This window comes from Apteryx mantelli, chromosome 3 (assembly GCF_036417845.1).
Source record: "Apteryx mantelli isolate bAptMan1 chromosome 3, bAptMan1.hap1, whole genome shotgun sequence".
In the NCBI taxonomy this organism is placed as follows: domain Eukaryota; kingdom Metazoa; phylum Chordata; class Aves; order Apterygiformes; family Apterygidae; genus Apteryx; species Apteryx mantelli.
In genome coordinates this window covers 33,275,336-33,294,671 of record NC_089980.1, presented here as the reverse complement: position 1 = coordinate 33,294,671, position 19,336 = coordinate 33,275,336, and the positions used below count along the sequence as shown (strand labels likewise).

The following is a 19,336-nucleotide window of genomic DNA, read 5'->3' as shown; positions in this document are numbered from 1 at the left end:
GTACGTGATAGGAGAGCGGCTGCCATCCCTGACTCCTAGATCCCACCTAGTTAACTCCTTGCAGCAAAACACCGGATTCGGAGCAGACGGGTTAAAAACCAGGCAGCAGCCGGGAAGGACGAGGCAGGGTTGCTCTCCGGCCCCGTGTGCCGCCGCCCTGGCGGGGCTGCGCTGCGCGGCCCCCGAGCGAGGGCCGAGGTCTCCCCGCGTATCTCGGTGCTGCGGCGGGGACATTTCGCCTAGTTCAAAAGTTCACCGGGAGGCTCTGGCGAGGCGACCGCGCTCGGCGCCGCAGCGAAGACCGCCGGCAGGTCCCGCCTCGCCGGCGGGGCGGCCGGTGCCTTGCCCTCCCTCCTGCCGCCCTCCGCGGTGCTTCCTAGGAGAGACCTTTCTCTCTGCAGGTACCTGCCCGACTCCCCCCGGCCCCCTCCGTTTTTTTTCCCGGCGCCCCCGCGACATCTGCCCGCCGCCCGGCGCGGCCGCCCCGCGGAGGGGCGCGCAGCGCCGCCGGGCGGCCCGGGCGGCGGCGGCGGGGCGGGGCGGGGGGGCTGCCGCCCGCCGCCCCAGAAGAGGGATCGCGGGGCTCGGGCTGCTCCGCACGCCCCGCGCAGCGGCGCGGGCACGGGCACGGGCGCGCACACACACACACACACACACACGCACACGCGCGGCGATGTGCGATGCGCGATGTGAGGCACCTCGCACGCCCCGGGGCCGGGGGGAGCCCGCGGGATCCGCGCCGCCAGCCCCTGCCTCTCCCTCTCCCTCCCCACCAGACCCATCCATCAGTCTCTGCCTCTCTGTCTTTTTCTTTTTTTTTTTTTAATCTGGTCAAACCGTATCTACCCAAGCCCTGAAAAAATGCCTGCCCGTGGAGCGAGGAGAGGGCACCGGGCCGGTAAATAAGAAGTGAGTACGAGCACAATGGCGCGGCTCCCCGCCTTGCTGAATGCTGCATGCTCCGCGCTTCCCCCGCGCCTCGCCGCCGCGGCCCCGCGGGCTGTTCCGCGCGCGGGGGCGGCCCAGGCTCTCTGCGCGCCTCCCGCGCCGCCGCCCCGGCCGCCGCATCGCGCATCGCGCATCCCGCCGGCGCTGCCCGCCGCAGCGGTCCGGCCCCGGCGCCTTGCACCGGCCGCTGCCCGGCGCGGTGGGGGCGGCGGGGGCGCCGGTGCCCGGTGCCCGCTCCTTTGTTCGCCGCCGGCAGCCGCGGCGGGGCCGGCGCTGCCCGCCCGGGCCGGCGGGCGGCGCCCTCGGCGGGGCCGGGCCGGGCCGGGCCGTGGGGCCCCCGCGCCGCCGACACCATGTTTGGGGGCTCGGCGGGCCGCCGGGGAGGCAGCGGGGGCGCCCGGCGCCCCGCCAGGGCCCCGCCGCCCCGGGGGTCTCAGCCCTGGCTGGAGCACGGCCGGGGGGCGCCTGTCCGCGGCGGGGGGCGCGGCGGCCTGGCCGGGGGCGCGGGGGGCGCGACGATGGGACGTGTGGGGGTGCGCTGCTCGGCCCCCCAGAGGGGAGCGGGGTGTGGGGTGCGAGGCATGTGGGGTGCGCAGTGCCCAGCCCCTCGGGTGCGAGCGGGGGCAGGGAGTGTGCATGTGAGACTTGTGGGGTGTGTGGGGGGTGCCTGGCCCCTGCAGTGTGATCGTGGTGTGGGGTGAGCGTGGGGATGTGTGGGGTGCCTGGCCCGGAGGTGTGAGCATGGTGTGGGGTGAACGTGGGGGATGTGTGGGGTGCCCGGCCCTGGAGGTGTGAGCGTGGTGTGGGGTGAACGTGGGGGACATGTGGGGTGCCTGTCCCCTGAGGTGTGAGTGGGGTGGGGGGTGAGCGTGTGGGACATGTGGGGTGCCCGGCCCTGAGGTGTGATCGGGGTGGGGAGTGAGCCTGGGGATGTGTGGGGTGCCTGGCCCGGAGGTGTGAGCGGGGTGTGAGGTGAGCGTAGGCGACATGTGGGGTGCCCGGCCCCGGAGGTGTGAGCATGGTGTGGGGTGAACGTGGGGGATGTGTGGGGTGCCCGACCCTGGAGGTGTGAGCGTGGTGTGGGGTGAACGTGGGGGATGTGTGGGGTGCCCGGCCCTGGAGGTGTGAGCGTGGTGTGGGGTGAACGTGGGGGACATGTGGGGTGCCTGTCCCCTGAGGTGTGAGTGGGGTGGGGGGTGAGCGTGTGGGACATGTGGGGTGCCCGGCCCTGAGGTGTGATCGGGGTGGGGAGTGAGCCTAGGGATGTGTGGGGTGCCCGGCCCGGAGGTGTGAGCAGGGTGTGGGGTGAGCATGGGGGTTGTATGGGGTGCCCGGCCCCGGAGGTGTGAGCGGGGTGTGGGGTGAGCATGGGGGTTGTATGGGGTGCCCGGCCCCGGAGGTGTGAGCGGGGTGTGGGGTGAGCGTGGGGGATGTGTGGGGTGTCTTGCCCCTTGGAATGGCAGTGCCGGACGCCCGCGTGCCGCGCTCGCCTGCTGGTTCCCCTTTCCCGCGCTGGCTCCTGCCCCCGGGGATCGGGGCGGCAGGTGCCCCGGAGGCAGCTGTGCCGGGTGGAAATGCCATCGCCACCCTCACCATGGGGCATGTCCTGCCGCCCCGATCCAGGGGCCACTTTCATCTGCATTTAGACGCGGGCTTTTCCCACCAACAGCTGAGAGCAGTGTTGTGACCATTCAAAATATACTCGTAATTCCAAACAATTTATATATAGCTGGTATGGTCACCGCTGTGGCCGTCTTCCCACAGGAGACCTTTACCTGCACCTGATGTGGTGGATTCTTTTTTAGTACCTGTGTAGTTGCTGGTAATCACATGAGTTATTGAGATACTTGATAACACACTCAGCTGCTCTTTTCCTAACCTTGTGGGTTTTTGTCGCTGTAAATAAAAATACATGCTTTAACAAATAGGTGACTTTTCCAGTAAGCACACATATGTTTTAGTGGTGTTTTCTGAAAGATTAAATCAATATGCAGTTTAAGCTGGTATGATGAAGAATGTATGTTTTTATGGTTGCGCATGGGGAATTTGGAAGTGATCATGTAACTGTTCTAAGGGAACGTTTGTCAGAGTATGGGACACAAAATAGGTGAGAGAAAGAAAGATTTGTGGTTTTCTGCTACGTGGGTAATGCTGAGGTAAAATACAGCAGGAAAGCTGCTTAACAGTGCTTAAGACAGCAGAGGATGTAAAGAATCTCTGCAGCAAAATGCCACCTTATACTCATTCAAAGAAATGCAACAGCATGGGGGAAATCCTGCGTTTTGGAAGTGCTGGAGTATAAGGGGACAAACATTTTCTATAAATGTTGCAAGTGTGTGTGTGTGTGTATATTTATATATATTTACATATGTATATATATATATGAAATTAAAAAAAAGGGTAATACTACTCAGCAGTTTTGTTGTAACATAGCATGGGATATACGTGAAAGGTTCAACTATTTAAGAGTTCTAGTTTGAAGTAATAGAATTTCTTTAATCGTCTGGCAAGAAGAAAGTTCTGAAGAAATTGACCAGCACTATAAAAATTAACTTTCTTTTTCTGTTTTATTAGTGGCGGCACCTGACTTGCTGGATCCCAAATCGGCCACTCAAAACTCCAAACCACGACTGTCATTTTCTACCAAGCCTACCGTGCTTTCTTCACGGGAGGAAAGTGATTCAGCTATTAATGTTATGAAATGGAAGACAGTCTCAACAATTTTTCTGGTGGTAGTTGTGTATTTAATAATTGGAGCAACGGTATTTAAAGCCCTGGAGCAGCCTCATGAAACCTCCCAGAGAACCACCATTGTGATTCAGAAGCAGACATTTGTGTCTCAGCATTCCTGTGTGAATGCAACAGAGCTTGATGAACTCATTCAGGTAATCCGCACAAAAACGTACCTTGTCACCATGCCTTAAAGGACCGAATTATATATGGCAACGCTGCTGTGATAAAGGGGACAATCCTGTATTAGCAAAGCTCTGTGTTGGCCAACCAATACAGTGTTGCCTTAAGACCAGAAGCTGAGCCATAGCATTTTCATACAAAGCCTCAGGGTTGGAAAGCAATTGCTATTTTTAGGTCCAGTACACTCAATAGACAGTCTTTTCATTGAAGCCTCCCATTATGCTAATTAAGTGATTATTCATCAGCAATATATATAATTAATAGTTCACAAAGGAACTGATATATTGATTGTGCCTTACCAGGCTTGTCAATATTTGAAAAGCCTGATTCTGAAGAAGAAAATACACCATCCCTTGCCTTAAAGGAGTTCTAATTTACAGTGATTGTATCAAGCTAGCTTTCCTTCCAGTTGTATGTTTCTTTCTATTGATTTTGTTTTATGTACAGGACAGTACTGTGCACTTACTATTTTGATGTTAAATCTCAATTTTCCCCAGTTCTCAAAGGCACATCCACAACTCCTGTGAATCAGTGTGCTGCTATGAACATGACTTTATGCTTTGCAGATCGTCTGGCTCAGAACCGTAGGAAATATTTATCTGCAGTAGCACAGAGCTGGATGCAGAGCCTTATGAGGCCCTTTCAGGCTTAAATCCTGTGTTCCTGTGCTCTTACAGCTATCCGGTGGCTCTGCAGTGAACAGCAAGGTGCTGCCAGAACAAGGTCAATTCTGGGGAGAAGACCATGAAATGGGAGGTGGGAATGAACAGCCAAGAGCTGGCAAGGATCAGTCCCTTCGTTCAAGGGAGTGATGGGGCCATCTGGGTCAGCTGAGCCTGGTATGGGAAGGGGGAGAGGAGGGGGGTGTCCACACACCCATGTGGGGTGGCCCCTGGAGAGGCGCCAGTTGCAGTGGGCAGCGGAGCTTTCTGGAGGTGGTTTTTAATAGCAGATCTGCCTGAGGACTTAGAAGTTGTTTTTATCTGGGTAGAGCAATCTTGCCTTGAGCATGGCATTGGCGAGGACACTTGTTTTGTTACAGTTTTAAATACAGAGCTCTGATTTACCAAGTTATCTTCATGGCACACTACTTCTGAAATTTAAAAGTAAACCAGGGAAATTTCTTGCAGCTTGTGAATTTCTTTTTTTGCTAAAAAGTGTTCTGAAAGTGGCAACCTTTAAATGACAATTAGGCAATTCCTATCTGCGTGTGTCCTGACTAGGCAAGTGTGAGGAAGTGTTGTTGCTATGAACTGTTTTGATGCTGTGTAATAGATGTTTCAGTGGTTTTACCAACAGAATGTGAGGTAAACTTTCAAAGAAATATATACACACATTCTGATTAAAATAGTCTCTTGTATCTAGTATGAATTTCACCACATAAAAGTTTTAGGTCAGATCGTGAACTTGTGAATATCAAAATAGAATTATTGAAGCGATATTATCTTACATCTTCTATGAAATGGTCCTTAAGGCAGAAACTGTTGAAATTTGCTCTGGAGTACTTAGATATTTTAGTGTTTATGATTCTCTACCCAGAAGCACAGATTGGTAATAAAAAAACACTTCATCAGCATTCAGTGCCCATTTGATGGTCTGTGTAAAAGAAATGACAGTTTCAGTACAATTAGCAGTGCACAGATACCCGTATCAAAATTAGTTCTCTTCTTTGCTAGCTCCCTTGGCATGACCAGAAAGACAAAGGGTTTATAAAGCACAGGGGTGACACAGTCTCTTGCAGCACGTCACTGAGAGATGACAGTTGTGGGAAGAATTTGCTGTGCTTGCTGCTGGAATCAATGAAAAACTGAATTTCTCCTTGTTCCGTTCCGCTTCTCGCGGTGCTTCTCAGCACCTGCCTCAGCACAGTGAGCACCACCACATGCAGGTAGAAAGGTGCTGTTATCCTCCTTTTATGGATGGAGGACTGAGGCATACAGAGGCCAAGGCCTGGTCCTGCAAGTGCATTTTGGTGCCTTTCTTCTACCTGAATAAGTTACAATGCATGACATCAAGTTGTTTAAAGATCTGGAATTAAGCGACTGGCCCAAAGTAAAATGGGAAATCTGTGGTAAAGCAGACTCTTGAATCCACTTTTCCAAGTCTAGTCTGCTGCCCTAACCACTGGGTCGTATTTCTTCTCTACTTAGTACTTTGTCCCAGAAGCTAAATTATTGGAGGACATTTTGTCTCGCTGGGTTTATGTCTGACTGTTAGTACAATATAATCCAGTGTTTCTTCAGTTTTGATTGAATGCCTGTATGAATAGAAATAAATACTGTGTGTAAGGAAAAAAGTAAATGAAATTTAAAAATTCACCGAAATATATAAAGCTGAAAATTAGTATGTACTTGAGTACTAGGAAGCTGGAATGATTAGTGCGTATGAAGAAAATTACAGAGCTTACAGACTACAATTTCCTCTTTAATCAGGTGTTTACCTTGAGTCAAATTATAATGAAATTCATTATAAACCTTTCCTTTTGAACTTAGTGTTCTGGGAATTCAGAAGCTGTTTGGCTCTGGGTTGTACTAGTCATTGCTCGAGCTGCTTATAGTGCAAGGCTCTTTCAGTCTTCATAAATTTTAAAGGCCATTTAACCTTTACTCTCAAGCAGTCTTGAGCATCCAAAACTGTTAACTGACAATACAGTGTGCGATGGCTTAGTCAGGTGAACAAATTAGGAAGACTATTTTGAAAGCATAAATTCAACTTAAAAAAAGTTGTAAAAGTGAAATGAACGTCCAATTCACTAGCCCACAGAGGCCATATAGTTTACATTTTCTTTGCTAAAATCTTCCCTATGCCACAGAGCTGATTACAATGTACAAAATTGTCAGCTGCTATAAATGCACATGTGGGAATTTTCTCTTCTCATCTTCTCCATCCTTCTTTTCTCTCATCAATAACCAGAAACCTTCCTGGCATGACAATATATACTTCTGCCAACTTTTCAGCACACAGAGTTTTATGTTTGGCTTTTGGATTCCTGAAACCATATGTTTTCACATTGTCATGTGAACATGTGGCTCCTCTAGGTGTACTTAGTGGCAAATGTATTATACTTTTATATACTTCATATTCTATGTACATAAGAAACATGGGGCAATGGAGAGCTTCCATGCAGTATAGAAGCATACATAGTTAATGAAATAGAGCACTCTGCTGATGGCAGCCAAGTAGCCTCAGCTGCCTCAGAGCAATGACCTGGGTTTTCCTTATAACTTTTGGGAGATCGGCCCAGTCCAGCAGCATTTCTCGTGTGCTGACAAAGAGATGGTTTCTTCATGACCTTCTGCATCTCTGACTTCCGTGGTTCAGTGCTACAGATCTCTTTCGGTGCAAACCACTTCAGTTACTTTTCTTTTTTTTACGATAAAATATGCCTGGAATGAACAGCAGCAGTGTGTGACCCTGAGACCTGATTACAGATACATCATTTTTTGATATTTCATGAGCACTTCTGTTTAGTACTCTACTTAAAAATGTGCACAAGGCATGCACAGGGTATCTGTACACCCAAGAGGCCATTTTTAAGGCAATTTCAACTCCTTTTGCTGTAGCCTGAAGCCAATATTAGCAACACTATTAACTGGATCAGTGTGCTGTCCACAGCAATGCTGAGGTCGGCAGTGCACAGCAATAAGTGGTGGCGTACCTACAATCTATAACTAAGTGAATTTCCCAGGAGGGAAGCTTATGATCATGTAAATACTACCATGGAGAGTCTAATGAGGATACAACAGACCAGCAAGCCGTGCATGGTCTGATGTTAAACTCAGATTTTTAAAGTTTCAATTGGAAGGTCTTAAAAGGATCTCAGTTTTATTGACAGATGAGAAAGCAGTGGTTTGGTGGAGGATGAATAGGCCAGTGTATGGGGGTAAGGGGATGTGACCAGAGACTTTGCTACTATTTCTTCTTTTGGTTGAAGAAGAACTCTTGGCAGTTTATTGTAGATGTTTTTTGGTTTCTCTCTCTGTGCTTGCTCTCAACTTGGCCCTGCCATGCAACACAAAGAAATTGCCAGATGACAAACTGAAAGAGTAAATGTAGTTCAGTGTGGATCTTATGTGTATGAGAAAAATTATAAACCTGATCCTCATTTACACTTCTTTACCTCTCCTGTGGAACAGTTTTTTTCCTCACCACTGAGCTTTTTGTTGGCAGAAGCTGGTAGAAACCTGGGATTAATCTAGCTATACATACACAAATAACAAGCATTAGAGAATGAAAAAAATCTCTAATTAGAGAACTTGTATCTCTGATTATTTCAGTCTAGTTCTAGTTACCTTTTGGTGTGTGATTGTTCCCTGTAGTAAACTTGTTGCCAAACATTTGAAGGTGGTGGAGACAATTTCCAAACTCAGATGCACAAAGTGTATTGCAGAGTACCTAGAAAAATCCCTTGCTGCCTATGCACCTGTGCCTAGTAGCAAATGTTAGGAGACCTTAGGATACATTGCTAACGTTCAGGTTGCATGTACATACTCATGCAATGCTGCACAACCATGAAATATGTGTATGTACATGCGGAGTTCATGACACACCTTGGGGTTAAGGGTTTGTCTCTGGGGACAGGTGAGCCTGACTGAATATGATATCCAGCTTGGTAAAATTGTTGTTATTGTTGTTTTATACACCACATTCCTTCTGTAGGAGGAAAATGAGTTTCCTTTCCCCCACAGAACTCATATTCTTCTTAGGAGTTAAGGATGTCATGAGGGATGTTGGGATATCTGAATAGTGCACAATTTGGCAATGAAAGACAAATGTTTGTCTTCCTGCCAAACAGAAAACTGATTAAAAGAAGAGAAGAACTTTTTATTTAAACATCACCTAATTAGGCATGGCTCAGCAGTTATCTATTTTAATGTTGACCTTTATAAACCAAAATGAAAAAAAAATCCTTTTAATCCTCAAGAAGAAAGTAATTTAATGTAGCACCATAAAATGTTGGAAATAAGAGAAATTTCAGTTAAAGTATTTAAAATATCTAGAGTGCCCCAGCAAGCTGGTGAGAATTATTTTTGTTATTTTAGTGAGTTAAATCTGAAATCTAATAAAGACATTTAAAGCAAAGATAAGCTGAAACTTAATACATATCTCATCTCTGGTTCTTTTAGCACAAATGTCTTTCAAATATGTTTATCCTGAAAAGCCTAACAAGTGGGAAAAATAATATCAAAACAAACAGCACAAGCTTTTAACATGTTCAAAGTGCTGTTTGTGGTAACTTTTGTCTTATAAAACCTTCGTTTTGAAAGTTAAATGAATTTTCAGGCTGCTGCACCAAGCTGTCTCAGCAACAAAGGACTTTGTAGAATTTTAAGTCCGGCCCCTTTCAGAGTATGTGGCTTCTTCTGAAAACTGAACGCCCACAGAAATGTGCTTACGTTTAAAACAAAAAAAGAATTAATGAACCACCAGGATTAGCTAAATTGATCTTGATCCCACAAGTTGATCTCCTTGGGTTCTGCGTGGGCTTTGGGGTTACCATGAGAAGAATGGCTTGCAGTGCTGGGGTCCACGTACCTATATCCCATGTCTGTTTTCATCTTACATTTGCATTGGTTGCATTCTTCCTTGTCTGTCCATTCATCTTTTAGACTATGAATGAGACTGAAATTTGTTTTTTTCTTTGTCTCTTGAGGAAAACCTGACACAGTTATGGATGACATGGGAACAGCATTTCTTTCATCAAACTTACAGCTCCAGAATGTCATCATGACTTCTTATATGATTAATTTGTTGTTTAAAATATTTGACTTTAATTTGACTTTCTATATTTAGAGGGAGTGAGAATATATTTTACATTATGCTGCACCTCTGCCACTATTTGATTTTACATCTTTTTTATAAGATTTTTTGCAGCATGCGTCTTAGTGCCAAGAAATGAATTTTGCTGCATCCTCAGAAGTTTGTTGTTTTATTTTAGCCAGGTAAGCTCCTTGAGCTGAAACCTCTCAGAGTATGCAAGAAAACTGTTAAAATAAAGAAGTGTGAATCCTTCTTTCTCTCCCAGAGACTGGAAGCTTTTTGAGCTTGATGTATTGTCTTTGGACATAATAAATCACAGACTGAAGCAGAAGTTTTGTCCAGGTTGAGACAAATCTGAAATTTATTTATACAAATTTGAAATTTATTAGCTAAGCTTATTAAACTTAGATCAAATTTTATTTATTTTTTGAATCACAACAATTACAGGCATTCTCAGTCCTGTGAGCGGTAGTCTACAGATCCTCTGAGCAGGAACTTTTTTAAAGGAGTTTGACATGCATCAATTTTGACCCTAAATATTATTAGTCTCTCCCTTTTGCAATTCCTGCTAGCCTCCCCAAAACCCAGCAAAAAGCATCCCATGTTTATCTGGATCCTAGCCTGCAAACAGCAGGTGTTTATGCTTCATAAGCCTTAAAGCCTTGAAAAGAATGACAGATCAGCATAAAAGAAATTGATACTACAGCATATTTTATTTATTTATCTGGAGATCCAAAATGCCATTGCATCAGTTTTTTAACATTCAAAGCCATGCTGCTGCACTTCAGACATGAAGCTTATAAGAAATTGCAAATATCAGTAGTAGAGCTGCCTGTTGATTGTGGTTTGGAAACCACATGAAGTGAGTGATATTTGAAGTAATTAAAATGTGAAGTGCAGGAACTGTAGTTTGGGTTGTTACCCTACGCATATGTCTATCCTTAGTAAGGTGTCTGTCCATCAAAGCACTAGATATTCTTATCTTTAAGTATATAGATAGTCCTAACCTGTAAAATAAGATCCTGTTTCTCTTTTCCTCTTGTTGCTTCTGTAAGTATAGTATTCATCCTAGTATTTCCTGTGTGCTTCACTTTTGTCAAAAGTAACCATTCAGAAGCTGCTGTCTCATTCCACAGTAAAGTCTCCTAAGTTCTGCCTGTATCCCCCACTCATAGCACTGTAAGGTAGAGGAATATTTATTAAATAGAAGACCTCTCTAAAAGGCCTCAGTCATAAACTTACCCAGTCCTGTCCTCCACACAGATAACAACCTGTTGTGATTGACTTACTAAAACCCGGATGGGCTGCTGAAGCCTCTGGATTGTGTGTATTCCTCACTTTGGGTTGCTCTGGTTCCTGCTGTCCTCGTACAGCCAGATTCGGCCGTTCGGGCTCTACACCTGGCGCCTGGAGGAAGGACTGTTGTCAATCTCCCTCTCGCCCGGGAACATCCCCTTCACTGCACACTGGCTGATGAGAACTCTTTTCTATGGTTGTTTTCTTCACAGCAGCTAAACCAAAGGGAATTTCTCAAGCACACGCTCTTTACTCTTCATGAGCATAAGGACAATACGGATTTTTGGAAGAATAATAAATACATCCTGCAACTATCATTGTCATTTCTGTGTCCAAGCAGCGTGGATTTTAACTCTTTTTGCTGCTACTGGTGCTTGGGCTCTTGCAGGATATATTTAGTTCAGATGAACCCTTCTGTAGGACCTAGAACCTAGCTAGCTTGAATGTATCTGAATGACAGCTTTTGTTTTTGGAAGGGTGGTAGATATGGCTCATTGGTAAGTCAATCTTCCTGAGCAGCTGTCTGAATAATTCTTCCTGTCTTAGATCTCAAGAAGCAAAGAAAGGGCCTCTTCCCTAAATGTGTATACATATATATATAAATGTATACACACACACATAAAATGTATATGTGTAGCCTGTTTGTAATGCATATTAGAAATATAAATGCATTTCAGTATGTTTCTATATGCTTCTCATTCAAGCAGATTATGAACATAGGGTGAAAAGAGTTTTTCGACATATTGGGTACTAGTTTCCAGTGCAGATTACAATTGTAAGTGATACAAACTAAAAAGAAACGGGTGGGTTCACAGAATTATAATACAAACATCATTGCAGTCCCTTTCAACAGTAAGTTTCAAAAGCGTGGGCTCTTGGAGGCTTGAAAGTAGTTTGCTTTAGTGTTAAAAGCATCCCAGTGTGCCTTGTACAAAGAGCTAGGATTTCCTCCCTTGTAAACCACAGCTGAAATAGAAAGGCAGGATTCACGCAGTAGCTGTGCAATAAGAGACATATCATGACATATCATTACACTTGGAGGTGGAAGGAGAGAGTGCTCCTGCAAAGTGGCAGCAGAAGAGCAAAGAAAAAAATCCAGGCTGAGTACTGAGCTTCCAAAAAGTTGAGGCATATCTGACTTTTTGACATCGCTTGTTAGCGTATTGCCAGGAAAGACAAGCTAACTCCTGACAAGCTGGGTAACAGGAGAATACACATTCTATATTTTACCAGAAGCATAATTTGAAATGATTCTATTTTAATCTTTGGGTAGAATAGCTGAGAGTAATGAAATCTTGTGTTACATCATCTCATAAAAGTGAAGTGACTGCAGCCGACAACAAGGTACAAAAGCAAATATTTAGAGCCTCATGTGGAACAAGGTGAGGAGGATGAGAATGACTGGTTCAACATCTGCTCAGTTCTGCCCCTGTTCTCTGTATCATGCAGTGGTTGACCACCAGAGGCTACTCTTTTTCAGTTTATAAACCTCTCCATATTTCTCTGGTGGAGTTGTGAACCCCTGCTTAGTGAAAGGAGCTCTACTGCCAGTAGGCTTGCTTTTATCAGTCATCCTCATTGACTCCTCGCAGGTCCAGAGGACCAGAGATTGAGATCCCTGACCTAAGAGGATTGTCTTGTGTTTTCACAAAATAACTTTGCTGTTTTGAAAGGCTGTATTATCTCTTATTTTGGCAGTAGAGTCACACAATTTTGTGTACTAAGCTGTTAGGATAGCCCAGCATGGCCTCTGTGTACAGATATCTGTTTGAACACAGGCAGGTGATACTACAAAGCTGATGACTGTGTAATGTATTTACCAGAAAGTGTTTCTAAATTATATAGGAAATGAAAAGCTGGCGCTCAATTAAAATGAGGTTTTATATTGTCACTCCTGTGTTCCCAGTGTTCTGATTTCAAGCAAAAAATTACGACATGAATGCAGTGCTTATGTGTCTTTGACAGCTCAGGTCCTGGTTTTGAAAGTAGCACAGGTGATGCCTGGCCTAGCCACACTGGGCTCAAGTGTCTCTGCCCCTCTTCTCCAAAGCTTTCCTAAGGCTTATTCCTGAATACAGGTGTAGATCCAGGTAGCTTGGATGTAAGGCAAGTTAGGACCTGAACACGGCTCACACCCATGCCAAAGACCTAACCAAAGTATCCACATAACTTAAAAAAATGGGAATTAAGTTCCTAAAATTTTTAGATATTTGAAAACTTTATCTCAGTTCTCTGTACAGTCAGAAGAAGCCCCAAATTTATCCATTGGAAGGATAATTAAAGAAGAGCAAATGGTGAAAAACCTATTATTTTTATTGTAATCATGTAATACTATTATTTAAATTATTGCACATAGAGGCCTTGAAGGGGCTGCCACGTGCTGGTGACCCCTCCTCTGCTCAGTCCTCAGTCATCTCATTACCAAACAACTAGCAGACAGATATACAGGGAGAAGATAAGGCAAGTAGTGAAATGATCTAGACAGTGTAAGATTTGAAGCTGTCCACATCCCTATTCTAATGCTGATTGGTCCTGTATTGCTGAAGTGAATCTGATTTTTAACTATATGTATATGGATTAAAAAAAAAATTGCCACAAAGGCTATCACTCATCTTTCTTACTGTAAAATAAGTTTTTAAAAAATCAAGAAATTTCCATATTAAAATTATGTGAGGCATTTATAGGGTAACATGTGACTCAATGTTAATAAATGTACAGATTACACAGAGTTTTTGTGATTCTAACTTTCAGGATTAAGAATGCAGAGTTTTTAATGCTATTGTATAAGTTAGGATATGCCAAAGGGCTCAGACAACAGAAAAAAATTGCAAAGAATTAAAGAATGTCATGCCAAACTTGTGACAAATGAAATGGTTGTATTTGTTCTGATAGTAAAGCATCAGTTAAGAAAAAAGCCTGAAGACTGAGAAATAAAGCGACAGAGAAAACGGAATCTAACTAAGCACTGACAGTGAATAACATGCTGTTTAAACACTGAGGGTGAGATCCTGGCCCTCAGTGAAGTTAGTGGAAACCAGTTGTGTGAGCCCGAGGTTTTATTGCAAGTTAAGGAAATGTTAATATCCAGTATTTGAGGTACTTCTGTGCAGTGGTTGTAGTCAAAAAAGAGATGCTGCCCTGAAATTATTGCACTGAAATGTACATATGATAGGAATTGCATTGTGTATTATTTTGTTCTATTATTATGCTTAGGAATAGTCTTAGATGAGGATCTGATTATAGGCACTGACCAAACTTGGAAAAAAAGATGGCCTCTAATCCAAAGATTTTAAAATATAGCTACCCCCTGCAAAATCCCCAGGCAACATTGAAGGACTTTATGACATGGTATTATCGATTTCACTATACCAGCAACCTTACTGCTTTCAGATCTCTTGTCCATGTTGGTAGGGAAGACTTGCAGAAGAATTTGAAGGAATATAATGTGGCAGCTTTGTTGATGTTTAAGGGCAGCTCCTCCCAAGCATGGCATGGCACAAGAGAAAGCATGTTATTGCATGCTGGGAAGCTTAATAACCAAATGGTGAAGAAGGCATCATCTGGCCATTTATGACTAAAACTATGTTTAAAATAAAAATGTATTGAAATCAGTAAAGGTACAAAGAAAGTCGACAAGAAATACTGGCAATAAGGAATTGTTTATGTACAATATTCAATAGATTTATTTAAATAGATAAAGATATTTATTATTTATTAAATAAGACTCCTTAGTTTGGAAATGAGACAGCTGATGGGGTCATGAATCTACTGGAGTACATGAATAAGGAATGACTATTGAAAGATTTCTCATAAGAAAGGGACTCTATAAAATTACCATGAAGGACATGAAAAGCTCAGAAAAAAAGTGCTTTTTCACACAATCCCAAATTAAATTGGAGAACTCGTTGCCGCAGAATGATTTGGGTCCCAAAATACGAGTGGGTGTACTGAGAAGCTTGTTAAGACTGCCCATCCACTGCAAAATACTGAGTGCATTACTTCACATTTTGGAACCTCTTTCTCACTGTGTGAAAAGTATTTAGACAAATTTGTGGTAAAATGATCCACCAAAAACAAGATTAACACCATGATGCAGATGCAACCTCCCACTCAGAAAGTCCCTAAAACTGTGATTGTCAGACGCTAGGAGGGTGTGTGAAGAGAAGGCATCGCTTTCATACTTGCCCTGATATATAGTCCTTTCCTAACTAGCTGTTGGTTACTAGCAGAGGCATAATAATAGCTAATTGTCTTTTGTAGCCATCTGCTGCATTTTGGTTGGTCTGACCCAACAGAGCAGATTTGGGTTAAGTTGTATCTTTTTTCTCAAGTCTGAAGTTATAGTATCCTGTAGTTATGAAGTGCATAGCTGTAGTGGATCTTTGAACAGTTTAGGTTAACACACCCTTCATATAAAAGACATTGAGGTAGCATGGCTTGAAAAATTTGCAGTGATGATATAAAGCTCTGAAAACATTTTACATCTGGATCTGTATAAAAATTGGTCTTGTTAGACTGCCTAAACGGATGTGTTGCTCTGTATAGTGCATTCATGCAATACAATAAACTATAATAAAACGTGAATGGTCCCATAATATTATACTGATCCAATGCTTTGCCATAGGATGTTCTCACTAGGGAGCATGTTCCCATTTGCAGGTACAAGGATTTCTGATGAAAATTCTTAGTCCATTGAAATGAAACAATCCTCAAAATGTATTCAGTACTCTTTATAGTGCAGCACACTATGTTTTACAAGTCAAAGGAGTATCTGTAGTGTGTAAATAATAAAATTAATACAAGGGGTGATTTTCACATGCTGCTTAGTCTGATGAGTCCCTTCCTACACTGATGTACACAGTTGTCAGTATCGGCGCAGCTGTACTCGCTGTTGCCAAGTGGCACAGAATATACAAATGCAGAAAAAGTGTTAGTCCTCAAATCGAAAGCCAAGCTAAGCTCTCTTCCCCTTCCTTGCCCTTCTTCTTCCCCGGCAAGATTGAAAATTTCAGATCTTCGATGTCTGATTTTACAGTATTTTGAAACAAGTGAAAATTAAAACAGTTAAAGGTATAGAACATAAGACAGTGTAAAATCTATGTAAAGATACCCAAGCTGGCTTTATGTTGACAACTCTGGGTGTTGTAAATGGTTTAAGTGCGGCAGCAACGAGCTCTGTGGCTGCAGAGATGCAGCTGTGGACTTTAAAATGGCTACTTTGTGCATCTGAGCTTTGAAAATGGCAAACTGAAAATGGGGCACTAAAGATCTAATCAGGAAAAATTGATGGCCCAGTTATTTCAGCACTGCTATTTTTGTCATTTCTACCCAGATCAACTGACTTCCATGGATGCTGTTTGGAAACAAGGATTGTTTCAGTTTCAGATTAACACCGTATTTTGTAATTGCAAAAATCGTTGCTCTTGTGAAACACCATTACTCTGAAACAGACTGCCCACACAGAAAACCGTTCTGGGCTGCCCTATTGCTGAATACCTTTATCTGCATAATCATCGCTGGACAACTTTGCCAAGCAGAAAGCTATTAGTTAAATGTTCATTTTAGCATTGTACTATTGCTTCCTCTGTTGTTCTTTTCTTAAACACTAATTATCATTATAATGATTCTGATTATGAAATAAGTTCTGCTTTAAAGTTTCAGAATGAAATTATGATTTACATTCTGTAAAGTATTTATTGCAAGTTTAAAAATAATACTCTTTCTTGAGTAATAGCAGTTAACTCAAATGCTGGTATATATGTGCAATGGAGATAACTACACAGGAATAGTCTTGTCATAGTAATTTGCAGTAAGTGATACAGCTGAAATAGGAAACGTTCCAAATTTTTCAAGACTATGAAAATGTCACAAATGTCTCATGTGTTCATTTTATTTGGTAGAACTGAAGAGCTCAAGAACTACAAAGTATATAGTTTTGTAAACTTAGAGGTACACTTAATATGCATGTGTGTTTGATATCAACTCTGAATTTGTTATTAAAATAATGAAAGTTTCATGACCATAGATGTAATTGTAAATAATTATTGACTTGTCTTCTCTCCAAAAATGTTTTAATTAATTGGGGTTCATTTGATCCAAAATAATGCGTGGACATTTTTTCCTGGAAATTTAAATGACTGTGTTTTAAAAAATACATTTGCTTGCCTAACTCAATAGAGCTAAAGTGAGCAATATTTTGGGAAACTCTAATTTTAAATCTTTTTCTAATGCATATTTCTCCTCGACAAAATAGTTACAATGTTAAAAATAATTATTTGTCATCCAACTAAGATGTGTTTGTTACTGACTTTGTAGATTTTGCATTTTTCTTAGTTATCTAGAGTTTACAGCTCTACAGCTTGCTGAAATAGTCCTCTGTGTTTAGGGTATATTCTGAAGGTTAAATTCAAACCTGACTGAATGATCAAACTTGAATAGATCAACACTGATTCTTTTCTGTTTTATTGCTTGAATTTAATAAGTGACTTAATCTGTTTACTGTATAATGTATATTTTTATCATTGCTTCATGAATATTGACAAAAATCTTTTTGAACTTGCAGCAAGTAGTGGCAGCAATAAATGCAGGAATCATACCTTTAGGAAACACAACTACTCAGATCAGTCACTGGGACTTGGGAAGTTCCTTCTTCTTTGCTGGCACTGTTATTACCACCATAGGTAGGACACAGCTTATTATCTTTTTATAGTTTATGAGCTGAAACTCTTTTGATTTCAAATGTGTGCGTATATTTGTTAATGGTAAATCTTCCAAATCTGCTGGTTTAAAGTAGAGAGTTGTTATGTAGTTGTAGGGACAGAAGTGACAGTTGTCTTTAAGGTTCCCTAGATGAATTAATAATTCTTCAATAGAAGGAAAATGTTGCTGTAGATTTCTGTGAGGTGACTATAAGAGGCTGTGGAAATAATTTATGAGGAGAATTTGGTCAGCTGTGTAATCATGAATGTTAAATAGGGCATGATTTAAAACATATGTGCATTAAAACTTGACTGAGATGCACAGAATTTCAAATCTGTATAATCACGTTCTATCTTCTTGTTTTCTCTAAATTCCGAATGAGAACATTGTAAAGATTCAGTTCGGTTTAATTAAATCAGTTCAAAGTGTTGTATCGATAGGCAGATTCACACTCGAAGGCTTACTCTGAGCAAGCTTCTGTTGCATGGAGAAAAGTCCAAAGCCGTTGGGTGCTTCGTCCACGGTTTCATGCCCTGGGTCCTTTCTGCGCTGAAGGGCCTCAGTCCCTCTGAGCAGGTGTAACCAGGAGCAGTACTCGATCTTTTAGTTCCCTCCCTTTGGCTACAAGATCGTGCACTATTCAGAGATGTGGTGCAACTCTCAGAATTATCATCCGGTCATAGGAGGGGCATCCGCAGAGCTGTTTGGGAATTTGAATGAGATATCAGATGAGGAAAAGTGAGACCTACATTATGAGAGCAATGTGTAAGGAACTGTAGCACTGTTACAATGGTTACCTTTATGTAATATTTATATGCTTATTGTTAAGGAAGGGGATGTTCTCTTCAAGTGTTTTATGTACCTTTGTTCTTTCTTTAGGTAGTGTGTGCTATATTTATTTTTTGTGTGTTTGTGTATACACAGGTCTATTTATATGTGTAAATACTGTGTCTTTGTGCAATATTTCTTTCACATCTAGAGTGACTAAAATGCAGGTTTAGTGAAAACAAAAAGTGAAACTCTGACCTCACAACAAACTCATATTGATTTCACACCATCAGACCCACAAGGTAATAAAAAACAAGTATTGAAAAACGTAAATTTTTATCAGATTAGGCCAACAAAAACAACAGCCTTGAAAGGAGAGCTAGTTAGCCTTACATTATCCTCCTCTGATAGCTTAAACTTTACATCGTAAATTTAACTTCTATTCTAAAGATACATATTTATTAAAACTGATCAATATCTTTTGCAGTAGACTATGTTTTGTTTCTAAATTATGTATTTCTTACATTTTAGAATAACTTAATCAAAGCATATTATTGAAAATAAGTAAATATCCACAGTCTTGTGGAGAATGACTGTATTTCAGCATTTGTTTCAGTTCCAAATAAGGATAAAAAGTTAAACTATGAAATATGTTCAGGGAATTAAATGATTCAAAAAATTATTTTAAAACAATGGAACATTTTGTTTCATTATTTCATTTCTAGAAAAAATTTCAAGGCTTTTCTAATCAAAAAGTTTCCTGATTTAGGTTAGCGACCTGATTCTAGTGAAACATGTGTGAATCCTGCTTAGAGGAGAGAAGGGGATCTGTAAAGGGATCCAGGCCTCAGATCCACTCTTCATGAGAGGCAAGAAAACCCGGTAGGAAATATATTTGAAAATTAACCTTTCAGGTCATTTCTGCAAACTATAGTAGTCAGAGTCAGATCAC

General features: G+C 42.5%; 1 protein-coding gene across 1 annotated transcript in view; it reads left to right on the top strand.

Annotated features, from left to right (window-relative positions):
• Positions 1–368: 368 nt before the first annotated feature.
• The window catches only part of KCNK2 (potassium two pore domain channel subfamily K member 2), a 78,845-nt gene continuing 59,877 nt past the window's right edge, over positions 369–19,336 (top strand). Inside the window, exons 1-4 of the mRNA XM_067294696.1 lie at positions 369–401; positions 852–909; positions 3,523–3,833; positions 17,480–17,597. Coding sequence (XP_067150797.1) covers position 909; positions 3,523–3,833; positions 17,480–17,597 — 430 coding nt within the window. The 5' untranslated portion in view covers positions 369–401; positions 852–908. The remainder of the gene's footprint in view (positions 402–851; positions 910–3,522; positions 3,834–17,479; positions 17,598–19,336) is intronic.